Source organism: Hippopotamus amphibius, chromosome 9, assembly GCF_030028045.1.
Source record: "Hippopotamus amphibius kiboko isolate mHipAmp2 chromosome 9, mHipAmp2.hap2, whole genome shotgun sequence".
NCBI lineage: Eukaryota > Metazoa > Chordata > Mammalia > Artiodactyla > Hippopotamidae > Hippopotamus > Hippopotamus amphibius.
The window spans coordinates 98,338,618-98,353,457 of NC_080194.1; the positions used below are offsets into that span (position 1 = coordinate 98,338,618).

The 14,840-nt window shown below is 41.3% G+C and overlaps 1 protein-coding gene across 1 annotated transcript in view; it reads right to left on the reverse strand.

Annotated features, from left to right (window-relative positions):
• POU2AF2 (POU class 2 homeobox associating factor 2) overlaps window positions 1-14,840 on the reverse strand; it is a 34,309-nt gene that overhangs the window by 16,036 nt on the left and 3,433 nt on the right. The window contains exon 2 of the mRNA XM_057748077.1: window positions 9,632-9,741. Within this exon, the coding sequence (XP_057604060.1) occupies window positions 9,632-9,741 (110 nt within the window). The remainder of the gene's footprint in view (window positions 1-9,631; window positions 9,742-14,840) is intronic.

Here is a 14,840-nt window from a genome sequence, read left to right on the forward strand (position 1 = left end):
ATGTGCTCTGCTCTTAGACTTGACAAGTATGGTGAGGGCTGCAATGGCTGTGATTTCTTCTTTGAATTTATGTATAGCCAACTGCCTAAATTTAAAGCACGGATAATCAGTCTGTGGGCTTATTTATTTTTGTGGGCCTCTTTCTTTCTTTTAACCTTTCCATTGTTGTTTAGTGCCACCATTAGAATATCAGAGAGAGGTAGCACAATATAGAAACAGTCCAAGTTTTAGGAGGCTTTGGGGATTATATCTTGATTAAAATTAGATTTTGATTTTAGTAAAGGCTTTCATCTATCTTTAGCATGGCGCCCTATACCAAAGTCACAATTTGGGCTTAATTAATGGCCATAAAACACAATTCCAGAGCACTACCCCATGTTAGGAAAGGTATTCAACATATAGGATCCTGGCCTATCACCTAACGACACCCTTTGCCTTATGGTGCACTGACCAATCGATTAATGCCATTTTCCTGCAGGAATTTTCTTTGTCTTGGGGGTTATTATAAAAGCTGACTGCGAGCCCACAAGAGGGTCGGCTCTCCCAGGAAGTCGTCCCGCTGCCTTTACAGAGTCCCTTCTGTAATAAACTCTATCCCCCTTACATTCTGCCTTGTGTCCGGAAATTCTTTTCCAACCTGCACTTGGACCACGACATTTAGTATGGATTCCTAAAAACTACCCAGGAAATGAGACTGTTGGTGGTCTCTCCTTCCCTATCTTTTTCTTTGTGTTCATAAGAAGGTAAGAGCAGAAGGAAATTGCCCTCCCCTTTCCTTAGTGGCTATTGTATTTATTTAGAGTATGCATGTGATTCTGTAGCACGTGCAGCTGTGCGATAGTGCTGGACACCACGTAGGTTGGGAGAGCATCTAATAGGTGGATCACCAGAGTCAACGGAGCTGGTTACCTCTGCATTTCCCTGGGCTCGGGGATCTTTTCCAGACTTCATAAGGGAGCTGAGAGGGTCTTCTCCTCCTTGAGTGGGAGACGTGGTGTATTATGTCCTGTCCCAGGAGTGAGCCATGTGATACCAGCCTCTCAGGTCAGGTCAGCAACTTTCAGAAAAGAAATCACGCTTCGGCAGCAGGCAGAGCAGGGCAGTAAGCTTCAGGCAAGGAGAGGTCAGAGTGAAATGGGTTGGCTGAGGAAGGTCCGAGAGAGCTCAAGGAGCATAGCAGAGAGGCTTCTGTGAGGTCAGTGTGTTGTGCTTGGACTCTGGCTCCAGAAATGGTTTCCTCTTTTAGAGTGATGGCCAGGTGGCCTGCAGAGCCCAAGAGAGCAAGGGTCCAGGAGTGGTGGGAAATGGCAGAGATGAACTACACTCTGGAAGCAGGTAGGTTCTGGAAGAGCTAGACATAGGTTCTGGATGGAAACTAAGAACTTCAGTGTCCAGTTTCTTGTAAGACACCTGGATATCAGAGGAGAGGAAGGTCCTGGCTCTGGTGTCGGCTGGGTGGGGCATCATCTGAGCAGTCTGTGGAATCACTGCAGGGATGGGCAGGGAGACAGACTAGTGGTTGAGAGGGAGTGAAGTCACAATGGGGCCGACAGAATGTGTGGAGGGTGGAGAGTGAGCTCCGAACTGAGCAGAGGACCTGAGCAAAGTGGTTATTCCTAAGAAAGTCATTCCTTGGACCAGAAATGTAGACTTAAGAAGGCAATACGATGTTGGGTAAAGTCAGGACCTAGGTCCAAATCTAAACTCCACTGATTCCTACGTCATTCTTAGTTTCTTCATCTGAAAACTAGGTGAGTGTCACCCTCTTAAGGCTATTGTGCTCCTTGTTGATAAGTGAAATTTACTTTAAAATGGATAAATGAAAATATTTGTAAAGTTTCTATTTCGGAGCCCAGCAGTGCACGGTAGCTATTATTATTAAGAATTCTTATTTACTCCAGAGAGAATTGAAGTGATGGAAAGGAACTCAGCCCCCCCAAATCACCTCAGCTGTCCTCCCCATGCCAATCTTTGACCAGATACGGAAGTTAGTGGAGAACATTTCCACTCCACGTAATTGTTCTGGTGCTTTATGTGATTTTTCTGTTGCCTATTTCCCTTGCAAACTCAATTTGCAAAACTCTAGTGGAACTAGAGGAAGGGAGATTTATCTTTTTCAGAATAAAGAAGGGGTACAGCTTGGCTTTGGGGAGATCCCTTGGGTCGAAGATAGGGTAGAACATGCTCTGGGGTCAGGAAAATCTAGCAAAGCAGAAAGATAAACGACTGTACCCAGTGGGGGAGAAGGGGACATATCAAAAACACAGTGAGTGCTGGTCCCTTCCCACCTGTACCATTCATACGATTATATGATCCTTTGTAATTGAGGAAATGTAAGCTTAAAAAAGTAACTTGTTAGGTCAGTAAATTGATAGCAAATCCTGATCAAAATGTTAAGACTTTTATTTCCTTCTTCCTGCCTTTTGAAGTTGGTGTTTTCATAAAACAGTCATTCACGGTGGGTAAGTATAATATTTGGTTTCTTGCTCAAGACTGGCTATGTCTTTGAATACTTAGGACTGCAGGATGGGAGTAGGTGAATCTATCTTAATGAAATGCACCAAGGTGGAGCTTCACTAGCTGAGTCAGAATAAAAACAAGTTTGCTAACTCTCGCTTCCACTATTTTGTTGTTTCATTCGCTCATAGTGAATGGATTTTTCAAATCTACAAAAGTTACCCAGTGGCCTTTCTAGTGGTCAATTTATTTATACTCTATTAGAATTTTTAGTAATGAAGACAAAGTGTCTAATTCCCAAGGCTGCTGTTCAGAGCTCACCACCACCTGTGGGTGTCTGCCTTTGAGCAGCACACTTGCGCGATAAGGAACATTTATCAAATGCTACCACACTCCAGGTACCAGCAAAACCATAAAAACTGCCATTTACTGAGCACTTACAACATGCCATGTGCCATGTACCAGCTGTACCAGAGGCTTGTTGTACCTTACCTAATTTAATTTTCATGACATGTCTGCGGTGGGTATCACTCTCTCCATTTACATAGAATTACACAGAGCCCAAAGAACTTCAATCACCTTCACACAACAGAGTCAGAGCCTCAGTCTGCCAGACTCCAAAATACAAGCTCTTCACCGTTCTACCCCACTGCCATTCCTCCTGGGCTGGAGGCTCCAAAAGGAGCAAATGGTTATAGCTAGACATTAGCCAGCTGGCGGAGTGATTTAAGAAAACAAGCAGTTATAATGCAATGTAATAAGTATTTTAGCAGATAAATATGCTGGAGGCTCTGGGCATGGAGGGGGTGTCTGGGAGACCTCAGCAGGCAAGACTAGAACTTTCAAAAAGTTCATGTACCAGGGCAGGCCTCCTGACTTTCTCTTCACTTCTCCACCCTATAGACCGAGTGGGTCCACCCACTGCATATCACAGTCTCTCCTCTCCCTCTGGACTGTCGCCCCCTCCTCGTGTTCTGTTTGGACTCTACACCTCTTCACTGCTTATCTGAGTTATTTTCTTCCTTCCAAGCTTAGCTAAAGGCTCACCCTCTTTCAAGAAGTCTTCCTCCATCTACCCTGTCCACGCCTTGCTCGCCCCCTTTTCAACCTCCACTGTGTTCAGTGATGGTCACTATTATGTGTTTGGCACTTGGAAACCAAAGGCATCTTTTAATTTTTAATCACTTATTTCATATGTAATTAATTCCAGTATAGTACTTTCTCCCACAGCTGGACTGTACATTTCTTCAGCTCAGTGAATATCCTACATCACTTAAATTCTGACGTTCCACGGATGCAGTATTTAATAGCACTAGCACAGATTGAACACATACCACGTGCAAAGCCCTTGACACATATTAAATCTAACCCTTACTATAACCTTGTGAGACAGATATTATTATCTTCCTTTGACACCAAGATTAAAGTACCTTTATGGTCAAGTTGGCAAGTGGCAGAACTGGGATTTGATTTCAGGTCATCTGGCTCCAGAGCCCAAACTCTTCATCATGCTATGTTGCCTGGGTCTGAGATGAGAAGCCTCTGTGAACCTAAGCACTGAGGGTTCCCAGATGACAGAGTGATCTGAAGCTTCAGCTAAAGGATGCAGCCACTTGAATACGAGCTAATTCTCAGAGATTCAGATCTATTTCAAATCATAAACAGCGAGATGGGAGCATTTGAAACATGAATAATAAAGAGGATAAGGGGATGGGATAAACTCTTTAAAGTTTGAGTATTAAAATTGAATACTGAAATGGTAGGGACCAAACTCTACTTTTAAAGGCATGGGCCAATAAAAGCCCAGAGAGAAGAAAGGAATTGCCAGAGACCACTGATAGCCAGGAGGAGGGGGTTCAAACAGAGGAGGACATGATTTCCCTTTTGGTGCAGAAAAGAAGCTTCAGATGTGTTTTCCAAAGTTTAAAGGAAACCAAAGAAACTCTGAGATGCTATAATATAGAGTTTCCAATGGCCTATTTTCATTTTTTAATACTTCATGAGAAATCCAAATGCAAATCACAGATATGGACATCATGTTTACACTTGGTGGTAACTGAAATGTGCATGTGACTGGTGCCACAAAACAGCAGCTGGATACAGAGCAAAACAAATCTCTAACTAGCAGCCCCGATGGAAAGACAGACAGTCGTTGCCGATGCAGCTGTGCAATGCGCATCTGTTCTACAGTTAGAGTTCACTGACCTCACAGGGAAGATCAAACACTTCCAAGTAATCTGTGCCATAAACGCACTCTGTGGCCTCCATTCACCTTCTGTTCTCCCAGTGTTTTCCATCAGTATGTACTACTGTCACGCTTCTTTCTGTGTTTACAATGTTTTACTTCCAAAAATAATTAGGAAAGATGATTAACTGAGGTACCTCGCTGAGAGTACGGCCATAAAGAGTATAGAGAGAATCATGCCGAGTGGAAATAGTTAGATTTCAGGCTGTGTATGCATATGATGTACAATTCAAGGCTGATATAAACCAAATATATTTCCAACTTGGAATATTGCTCCTCAACCTTGCCCTCAGTTCAGATCTTCTAAAAACAACCAGAAATCGTCACTTGTTTCCCCTCATGTTTATGTAGAATATTAACTTAAAAGCACTTTCATGTCTATTTCCTTATTGTTCCTCACTAGAGCATTCTGATGAATGAACAGAAGAGAACAGTTATTAGAGTGTCCATAAACCAATAAAATAGATTAAACATTAGACCCCAATTACCAAGCCCATGAATTCTCCCCAAATTACACTGTACTCCCCCATTCCACTACTCAATTTTAACTCCAAACTGAGCTCCATTTCCTACTCAGCAACTTTAGAATTTTTTCTCCTCATGCAGCTGTTGCATATTTAATGATTTTAAATGAATTTTTATGATAGCTTGAGAAAAATTTGGTTAGAAAGTTCAATAGCCTACAAATTGTTCATTGAATTTCAAAACAAAATGAAAAATTGTGGCTATTAGGCTTACTGCCTCTTCTTTTTAATTTTACTATGGATAACTGAGAGTTCACCAAATGTGATATTATTAAAAATTTTCAATGATTGATTTTTATGGAATGTCATTGAGATAGTGTAATTGAAAACAAAGCAACATAAACTTACCTCAAAAGTCTAAATATATATCTTTTGGTACTCAATGTTGGTGAGTGGTTCATATTTTAAATAATCTGGTCGATAGTATAGTAAAGAATAACCCAGAAAAATTTGAAAAAGAAAGAGGAAACAATTACTTAAAAACAGATATTCATGAAAATAGTTGTGAAACCACAGGGTCATGGGTAAAACGCACTGAAGTGGCTTTAAGTCCAGTCTTTGGTGAAAGTCTCTTTTGATGCAAGGGATTACCACCCCCCCCACCTTTGATTCATACTGCAAAAATATGAAAAACTCTTCATGGTATAGAAAACAGCTGTGCATGAAGAAATTGTGGTAAAGATGGGTCCACATAACTCGTGTAAACTTACCTAAGCGCTGTCACAAAGGGCAGAGCAGCAGTTTGGGCATCAAATAGACACTTCCTAGACAGTACTTATCTTGGGATGTAATATCTGTATATTAGTTTCCTAGGGCTGCTGGAACAAATTACCACCACCTGGATGGCTTAAAAAGACCAGCATTTATTCTTTCCTAGCTCTCCACAGAAGTCCCAATCAAGGTGTCAGTGAGGCCGTCCACTCCGCCTCTTCCAGCTCTGGTGGCTGCCCTCCTTGACATGTGATCACATGGCTCCAGTGCTGCCTCCCTGATCACGTGGCCTCTTCCTCTTTGGTGTGTCTCTCAAAACTCCCTCTTATGTGAGTACACGTGATTGCATTTAGGGATCATCTTATCCATGGTAAGTGCTTCCACCGAAGATCCGTAACTAAATCACATATTTTGCCATTTAAGCCAACTTTTACATGTTCCAAGGATCTGATGTAGGATCTTTTGGGGGTCTGTTTTTTGGCCTAGGGCAATATATATGGTAACACAGTATGATGGTGCCTCTGATATTCTCAAGGTATCCTTGGACTGGTCATTACCCAGGTTATCTGTAGCAGATTTTGAACACGTCTAAGGATGGCTTTCCTATCTGAACTTACCCAAGACATCAGACTCATTGTCCCCTAGTGAACTGGGATGGAGAAGAGGAGGGAGTGTCAGTATTACTCATGCCATCAGAGCCCTGTAAGTGCTGCCAGTAACGTGATTCTCCATGATTCCTTCTCACTGAGTTGCATTTGCCACAGGGACAGAAAAAGTCCTTGAGAGTCAGTGATTAATTAACATGATATCTTTCTTACGATGTACAGATGTTCTAGAATAGTGGTTGAGATGAAACATGGGCAAGTAGATGGTAAAATCAATTCATGGAGATACCTAAAGTCCGAATAGCCAAGTACTGGGGCTATTTAATTTAATAGTTTTAATTTAATTTAGCATTTAATTACCTAAATTAAAAGGTCTTTGAAGTGAGGACAAAAGTAAGATACTAGCAGTGAGACACTAATATATGAGAACAGGAAGTTAGTGCTGAGTTCATACTGGCTGTGTACCTGATGCCTGAGAAGAACAACCATAGTCAGAGCTGGTTTGCACCTTTCCAGTCTTTCTATATGATATATTTTTGTATGCTTTGATTTCCTTTGTTTGCAAGTGCTGTGGTCTGAATGTTTGTGGCCTCCCAAAATTCACACTGAAATCCTAAGGCCCCGTGTGATTGTATTAGGAGGTGGGGCCTTTGGGAGGCAATTGGGTCATGAGGGTGGAGCCCTCATGCATGGGATTACTGCCTTTATAAAAGGGCTCTAGAGAGCTCCCTACACCCTTCCACCATGTCAGGACACAATGTAGCGAATGCAACCAGGAAAAAGGCCTTCCTCAGAACCTGACTGTGCTGGAAACCTGAACTTGGACATCCAGCCTCCATAACCGTGAGAAATAAACGTTTGCTGTTTATAAGGCACCTTGTCTGTGGTATATCGTGATGACAGCCCAAACAGAGGAAGACAGCATGAACCAGAGATGATTCTACTCCAGCCTTCACTGATCTTTCCCTTTAAAAGGGATATGGAATTGGGAGTCAGAAGACCTGTCACTTGCTAACTGCACCCTGCAAACAATCCCTTCCCTTCTTTGTTCTCAAATTTTTCATCTGTAAAATGGAAAACCATGTCAATATCAATCTCACAGGAGTCGTGTGTCTGTCAAATGAGATAACACACAGGAAGTGCATTTTCAACTGTGCTTATGTAAATAGTATCCCAACCTTCATAAGACATGGCTATGCTGCTTGGTCTTCTGTCTTCAGCATTCAGTGTAGTGCTTGGTTATATGGGCTGGTATTTTTTTAAATGTATAAATATTTCTCTTTCCACCAGGTTATTTGATGTTTAATGACAGACATGTATCACATGTTTCCTGTGCCCACTTTTGTATAACATTTGCAGTGTCACTGGGCCAGCAGCAATAGCTCAGCAACTTCTTATCTGGGTAGAGATAAGAACCTTGGCTATGTGTGGGATTTTGACAGTTGCTCTTTGCTGTGTGGTAAAGTTCTTATATTGTGATGTGCAAAGAAATCACCCAAGGAGCTTGTTAGAAATGACCACTCCCTGGCCCCAGCCCAATAACTCTATGTTAGTAGACATGGAACAGGCACCAGGAATCTGCATTTTAAAATTACATAAAATAATATTATTGTGTTTATATTGTTATATCTTTTAAAAAGCAAAAGCATCAGAAATAGAGAAAACATACTCTTTGGTAGTCACAGAGCTTAAGTAAGAAATCATGTTACGCAATTTTTTAATAAAAAATATATTTACATCCACCATTAGGTGGATAGGTGCCTCTTTGACTTGTCGTGTAATTTTATCTGGTGCAGTGCTTTATCATCGCAGGTGTGTATTGATGACATTGCTGTGGAGGGAGCTATAGCTTCACCCACACTGGCAGATACACTATCTGCTCCTTTACTATGACAGTATCCTCATTGTGACTCTTGTCTTCCCAACTGACAGTACTCCTGGAACTTGTGCAAGTATCACAATTCTAGCTGTAGTAGTGGCCAAGCAATCCACGTTACATCCACGCAGCTGTGGTTCACTCAGAGCAGACTCTGAATTCTCTCTGCCTCTCTCTCTTTTTCCTCTCTCTCTCTCTGTCTCTCGACTAGATTCACATGGATGTTTTTAACTCACATCCTAGATGATTCTGAAGACGCACTAGGAGAAACAGGGCACTAAGAGCAGACAAGGAGCCAATTATTCAGATTTCTCTTTATCAACTAAGCTCCACCTGTTGAACTAGAAGAGATGAAGTGGTTTAAAAGAAAGAGAGGCCAAAAAAATGTGCAAATAAAGGTTGTTCTTGGATGGGAGGAAATTGAATCTGGAGTTGGTTCACTTGAAACATGTCCCGGAAGTTTGACTTTGGAGAAGGGTTGAACAAGGTGCTGATGCTCTGGGCAGAACACACTGGAAGGAGCAGTTCCCACTGCATACCAGCTCCTTTACTCCTGGTCATCTGCTCTCATGTCCTGAGCCCAGCAATGCCCGACAGATGCTTGACATTCATGTTGTTGTATTTTACCTAATAAGGTGAGTGATTATATGCCCAGCTTGATAGCCAACTGCTATTTCCATTTAAGAATCATTTTTGGAGATTTGGATGAAGCTACTTAAACATTTTAGGTACAGAGCAGAGCTATTTATGAAGACAAGGATAGCAGATTGAGATTTTAGCCTTAAGACAACTTCCACTAGGAGTTTTAAACCTGGCATGTGACAGAGAAGATGTTTGTGAGTTGTCTCCATCAGATTTAGAATAACATGAGGATGAAGGTCAGCATCAATCCCACCAGCTGAGCCTTTGTTAGCTCATGACCGGGGGAAATGAAAAGTCAGGACACATCATCCTTCCATATCCACTAGCTGAAGCAGCCAGCCAATAAGTTCACAGAGCTCTTGGGACCCTTGCTCGTAGATTGACAGATGCGCCGTGATGTTAATGATAGTAATTAGGTAGCGTGTGCCAGTAAGGGTAGCTTTGCTGTGGAGAATATCAGACTCAAGAGGTGAGGAGACTGGTGTGAAGATAAAGGGAGAGGCGAGATAACTAACCTTAATAGGGGACTTAAGCCCCCAGAGACTTCAGAATGTGTTTAACTGAGACTTACATTAAATCTTGAGCTACTTGTCTGCTTGGACCGTTTTTCAGCCAGTAGATCTTTGACTGTGTGCTTCACTCTCACGCCTTGATACACCCGTTTGCTGTAGTCTCCTGGGACTTAAGCAAATGGAATAGGACAATCAAATGCGGATGGCATAATTAGGTTAACCTCTCCAGCGATGTATTCAAGGGCTAATATTGTGATGCTGTTTTCTCATTAGAATGATAGACTTGAATTTGAAGCGGCTACAACAGAGGGTATTAAGTCCTATCTCCTGGTCCTTGATAGAAACTGATCCAAGCTTTGCTTAAGTGAAAGAAACATTATTCCACCCTTTACACAACAGCTCCTCAAAGTGTCATCTTTTTTGTACTCTTGACTTGCCAATATTTAGTCCTGAAAGATTTACGGTTTATGCTTTAACTGTAAGATAAGGATTGAATGCAACTTGAAGTAATGCTTAGGACATGATGCAAAAGTTGGCTTTGCGTGATTCAGGTTACAGAGTGACGGTATCCTTGCTGCAGCATATTTCTCTACGTTGATGGGGGTGAACAGGTCAACTGGACTGTTTTAAGAAGATAATGTTCTAAACAAGGAAGTTATTTGTTATCTATTCACTGCATTAATACTTAATATGTTTTTAATTTTTGAAGTTAAATATCAACACAAGGCTAAGGATAAGGGAATAGTCATTCCTCCCTTTAACAGATATTTACTGAGCACTTACTACATCACGTGCTGAAGACATTATAATGCTTGGTAACTTACATGTATTATTTCTTTTGATCCATTTTACAGATGAAGAAACTGAGGTCTGGGCCTAAGTTATTTGTCAGGGTCTCATAGCCGCTAATACGCAACTGAGCTAGGATCCAGATTTAGGTCAGATTGCAGCTCTAATAACCATAAAATCTGCTCTTTTTACCATAAGGAAATTACAGAAAAATAACAGACTATAGAGAAAAATATTTCCCCAAGGTTCTGAAATTGGCAACACTGCTTCTAGGGGTAGTGAATTTGTTGTCACTGAGAATGGTCAGGCAGTGACAGAAACACCTTTTGTTTGGACTATTATAGAAAGCATTTAAGCACTGAATGAGCAGTTGAACTAGAGGGATTATAAGATGTTTTCTAACTCTGAACTTGTTGTTCTATAGTAGGTTGGGTGGTTTCAATTAATTTTAATTGAGCTGTTGCTGGCTTACCAGCAATCTCAGCTGGCATAGAACTCAGCATCAGTGTGTATGGCAGAATATTCTAATGTAAATGTATCAGGCATAGGACCAAAAGAATCTTCTCTAATCTGGCTGATTTTATAGATAGTCTAGGACTGACTTATAAGTCAAATCTCATTACAAAAAGAATAAAAGGAAGGAAGAAAGGAAGAAACCCAAACCAAAACGAGGGGTATAGTGGTGCATTGGATGAAAGAGGCTACTGGCCTGGCAGTCAGTGCTTGCTGACCATGTATTAGCTATTGACTTGGGAAAATCACAATTTTTCAGCTCTGTTTTTTCATCTGTAAAATGGGTATAATAGTTTCTCTGAACCTGACTGCAGAGTTTTATAAGAGAGGCATATGAAAATGTTGTGAAAAGTACCACGTTGAATACAAAATGCCTGTGCAAAATGAAGAAGAGAAAAAACAAACAAACCTAGTTTCCAAGACAATTTATTATTCAACTCAAAAAAAGCAACATGCAACCTGATTTCAGCAAAACAAAGTTATTTGACTGATCCTTTGGGTATTCTTTTGACAGGATTCGTCTATATATGTTTTAATTTAATCTCTTTTGAAATCAACCTCAGATTTCAAGCTTAATGATCTTATGTTTGTCCTAAAGGAATCTAAGTGTTGCTCTTAGAATTGTGTGTGATACCTTATTTTTGGGAAAAGCTTAAGGCTACATTTATTCATCAATAATTTATTGAGTACTTTTTATGTGTCAGGCGTTGTGTCGGAGCTGGGAATACAAAAGAACGAGCCATCTAGTGGGAGGAGAGAAATATTTTAAAATAATTATAATGCAAATATGCTAAGTACAACAGAAATATGCCTGAACAGAATACTCAGAAAAACACAGAATGTGTCAGTTTCTCTTGAGAGTGGGAAGGGAGTTAAGGAAGGCAAGGTGACAGGGGAGGCAAGATGGTAAAGGGGCAAGAACATTCCAGGTATAGAGGGCAGCCTGGAGGCAAGAACAGAAGGAGGGAGAAACTGAGGCTGGAGAAAGGAAATGAACGGGGCTCAGTCATGAAGTTTCTTGTGGACAAAGGAGTTTGGACTTCATCCTGTCGGCAGTGAGCCATTGGAGGCTTCTAAGCATGGGAGTAGTGTGGTTAGATTTGCATTTTAGAGAGACTTTCCTAGCAGCTGTGTGAAGAGTGGATTTAGAATTAAGAATCACAAAGACACAGGGAGAACAGTCTGGAGGATTCTGGGGTCGGAGTTGTGGTTGATAGGAGGGCAAGGAGAGGACAGACCTGGAAATTATTTAGATGTAGGAGGGAAAGGAGAGGGAAGATTCAAGCGTGATTCTCAGGCTTCCACCATGGAATTGGTCTGGATACATAAGTTTTAGAGCCATCAAAATGTTGATGGTAATGAAACCAGGAAAGAAAATGAACTCTCTTGGAGTGTTTGAAAAGTAGAGTCATACCATGGTGCACACATGCATCTACTCCCAACGATTGAGAAGATCAGTATCTTGGGAACTCCTACAATTTTTTTTCCTGACACACTGGTTGGGAAGCTCTGGATTAAATGGCTAAAAAGATGGCAGCCTGGGAAACATCCACATTTGAAGCTGCGCCAGAGAAGAAAAAAAGAATCCTAATGAAGAGGAAATGGTTGGAGAAGAACCAGAAATAAGGCATCACAGAATTTGAGGGAAGCGATTTCAAGAAAGAAGGAAAAAAGAACGAGATACAGCAGAATTGTCCAGGAAGATAAGGACAGCAAAGCATCCATTCCTTTCAATTCAGTGGTGGGTGTTGACTTAGCAAGAGAAATTTTAGAAGTGTGTGGTAGCTAGAAGCCAGGTAATAACATCAAGGACCGAGGTGGAGACAGGGAGGGAGATTGCTTCTTCTTGAAGTTTGAATGACAAAGGGAAGCAAGAGATTGGATGTTAATTGGAGAGGACTACAGGATCAAGGAGAGGTTTGCTTATGTTTTTATATCTATTTAATGAATTTGTGGTTAGGAGATATTTGAGGATATTCGAACAGTAAGAGAGAGGGACTGAAGATTTAGGAAAGAGGGAGAAAATGATGGAAGGAGATCTTGAAGAGGAAGCAGGAAGTTGGGGTCAAGGGCACAAGTTGCCTCTTAACCTTTGAGCCTGGAATAAAGAAGGGCAGGGGAGGGGTGGTGGCCCGGTGGTATGGTCAGTGAGTAAGACATCTCTACTGCCCGTCCAGCAGCCCGGAGTAGGAAAGCGACTCAAGAATAACGCAGGACTCAAAACCAGATAGAAAAGTTCAAGTGAGAATACACACCAGTGATCCTCAGAGTGTGAACCTTGGGCCAGGAGCAACAGCATTGGCTAGGAATGTGTTAAAAATGCAGATTCTCAAGTCCTGGTCCAGAGGTATTGAATCAGAAACTTAGGGGTGGGCCCAGCAATCATGTTTTAACAAGCCCTTCAGGTGATTCTGATGTTCTGTGAAGTTTGAGAAACACAGATATACATAAGAGTAGGGATTTTATGTTTCCTGTGGAGGTTGGGGCCAACTCTAGCCTAGGCACTCCTAGCTGGCTGATTGATGGTAGGTGTGGGCTTAGGTCTGAGAAGGAGTTCAGGGTGGAGGTTGAAGAGGTCAAGCCTGATTCTTTGTGTGTTTGCAGAAGTCTTGGTTTCACTTTTTCCCAAAGGGCTTTTTTTTCCCCCAAAGGGCTTTTTAATTGATGATTTCAATCTGAATTATCTATTTATGCTTTATGTGTATGCCAAAAAGCCTAGAGGAAATATATCTATTCTAAATAAGTTTAACAAATAACCACATGGTGACTAATAGAGGGCTAAAGTTCTTGAGATGGCAAATAAGCAGATCAAAACTTCTGAAGTTTTGCCATAAAACAGTCTTATGTACCAGTTGTCACTGACTTTAGTGCGAAGTATGGGGCTATATGCCACAGGGGATGCAAAATAAGTTTAGTGAGAGAAATAAGACATTCACATGTGAAGGATTAGGGGAGGGGGAAGAGTATACTTTGATTTGTTGATGAAAATTTTGTGGGAAGGGATGAGACAGGCTGGATTCAGACAGATGTGGCTAGGTTAGGAGAGAGAAAGGCCTTGTATACATTAGTTATGGCATGAGCAAAAGCAGAGGTAGGAAAGAGCAAGGCATGTGTAGGAAGGGAAAGGAACTGAGATAATTGGAGTTAATGAATTTAAATGCCATCAATATATAGAAGAAGTTCAAATAGGTATCCCTAGCCCAGACCGGTCCTAGACTTTAGACCTGAATGTCCATCTTCACTTGGATGTCTAGTAGACATTCCAAACTCCACATATTCAAATCTGAACTATGTTCTTCCCTCTATATTTGCATATCTGAAACCTTCCTATCTCAGTCGATGGCAACTCCATCCTTCTGGTTGCCCAGTCCCAAAGCTATAGAATCATTCTTGGGTGCTCTCTTTTCTCTCATACTTCCCCACCCATCCTTTAGGAGTAGCCTTCCAACGGATCTCCTTGCTTCTGCTCTTCTGCCGTCCCCAGTCTATCTCAACACAGCAGCCAAAGTGATTCTTTCGTAAAGAAAGTCCAGTTGCCTCACTCACGATGGCCCTACATAATCTTGCTCCACAACACCTCTGATCTCATCTCATAATACTCTCTTGTACTCCAGCCAGTGTCTGAAATGCTTCAACCACAGCACCTCTGCCTTAGGACCTTTGCATTGGCTGTCCACTCTATCTGGGATATTCTTCCTCCAGTTATCCACATGATTAAATGCCCTTCTCTCCTTCAAGATTTGGCTGAAATGTCATTTTCTCAATGAGAACATATTTAAAGTTGTACCTTCCCATAAAACATTCTTAATCCCCTTTGCCCTATTTTACTTTTTCTATGTAGCATTTGTCACTTTATAATGTCCTATATACTTTCTTTATTAAGATTATTGTTTATTGTCTGCCTTTTCCTCGCTAGAATGTAAGTTCCATGAGGGTGGAGATCTTTGCTTGTTATGCCTAGAACAG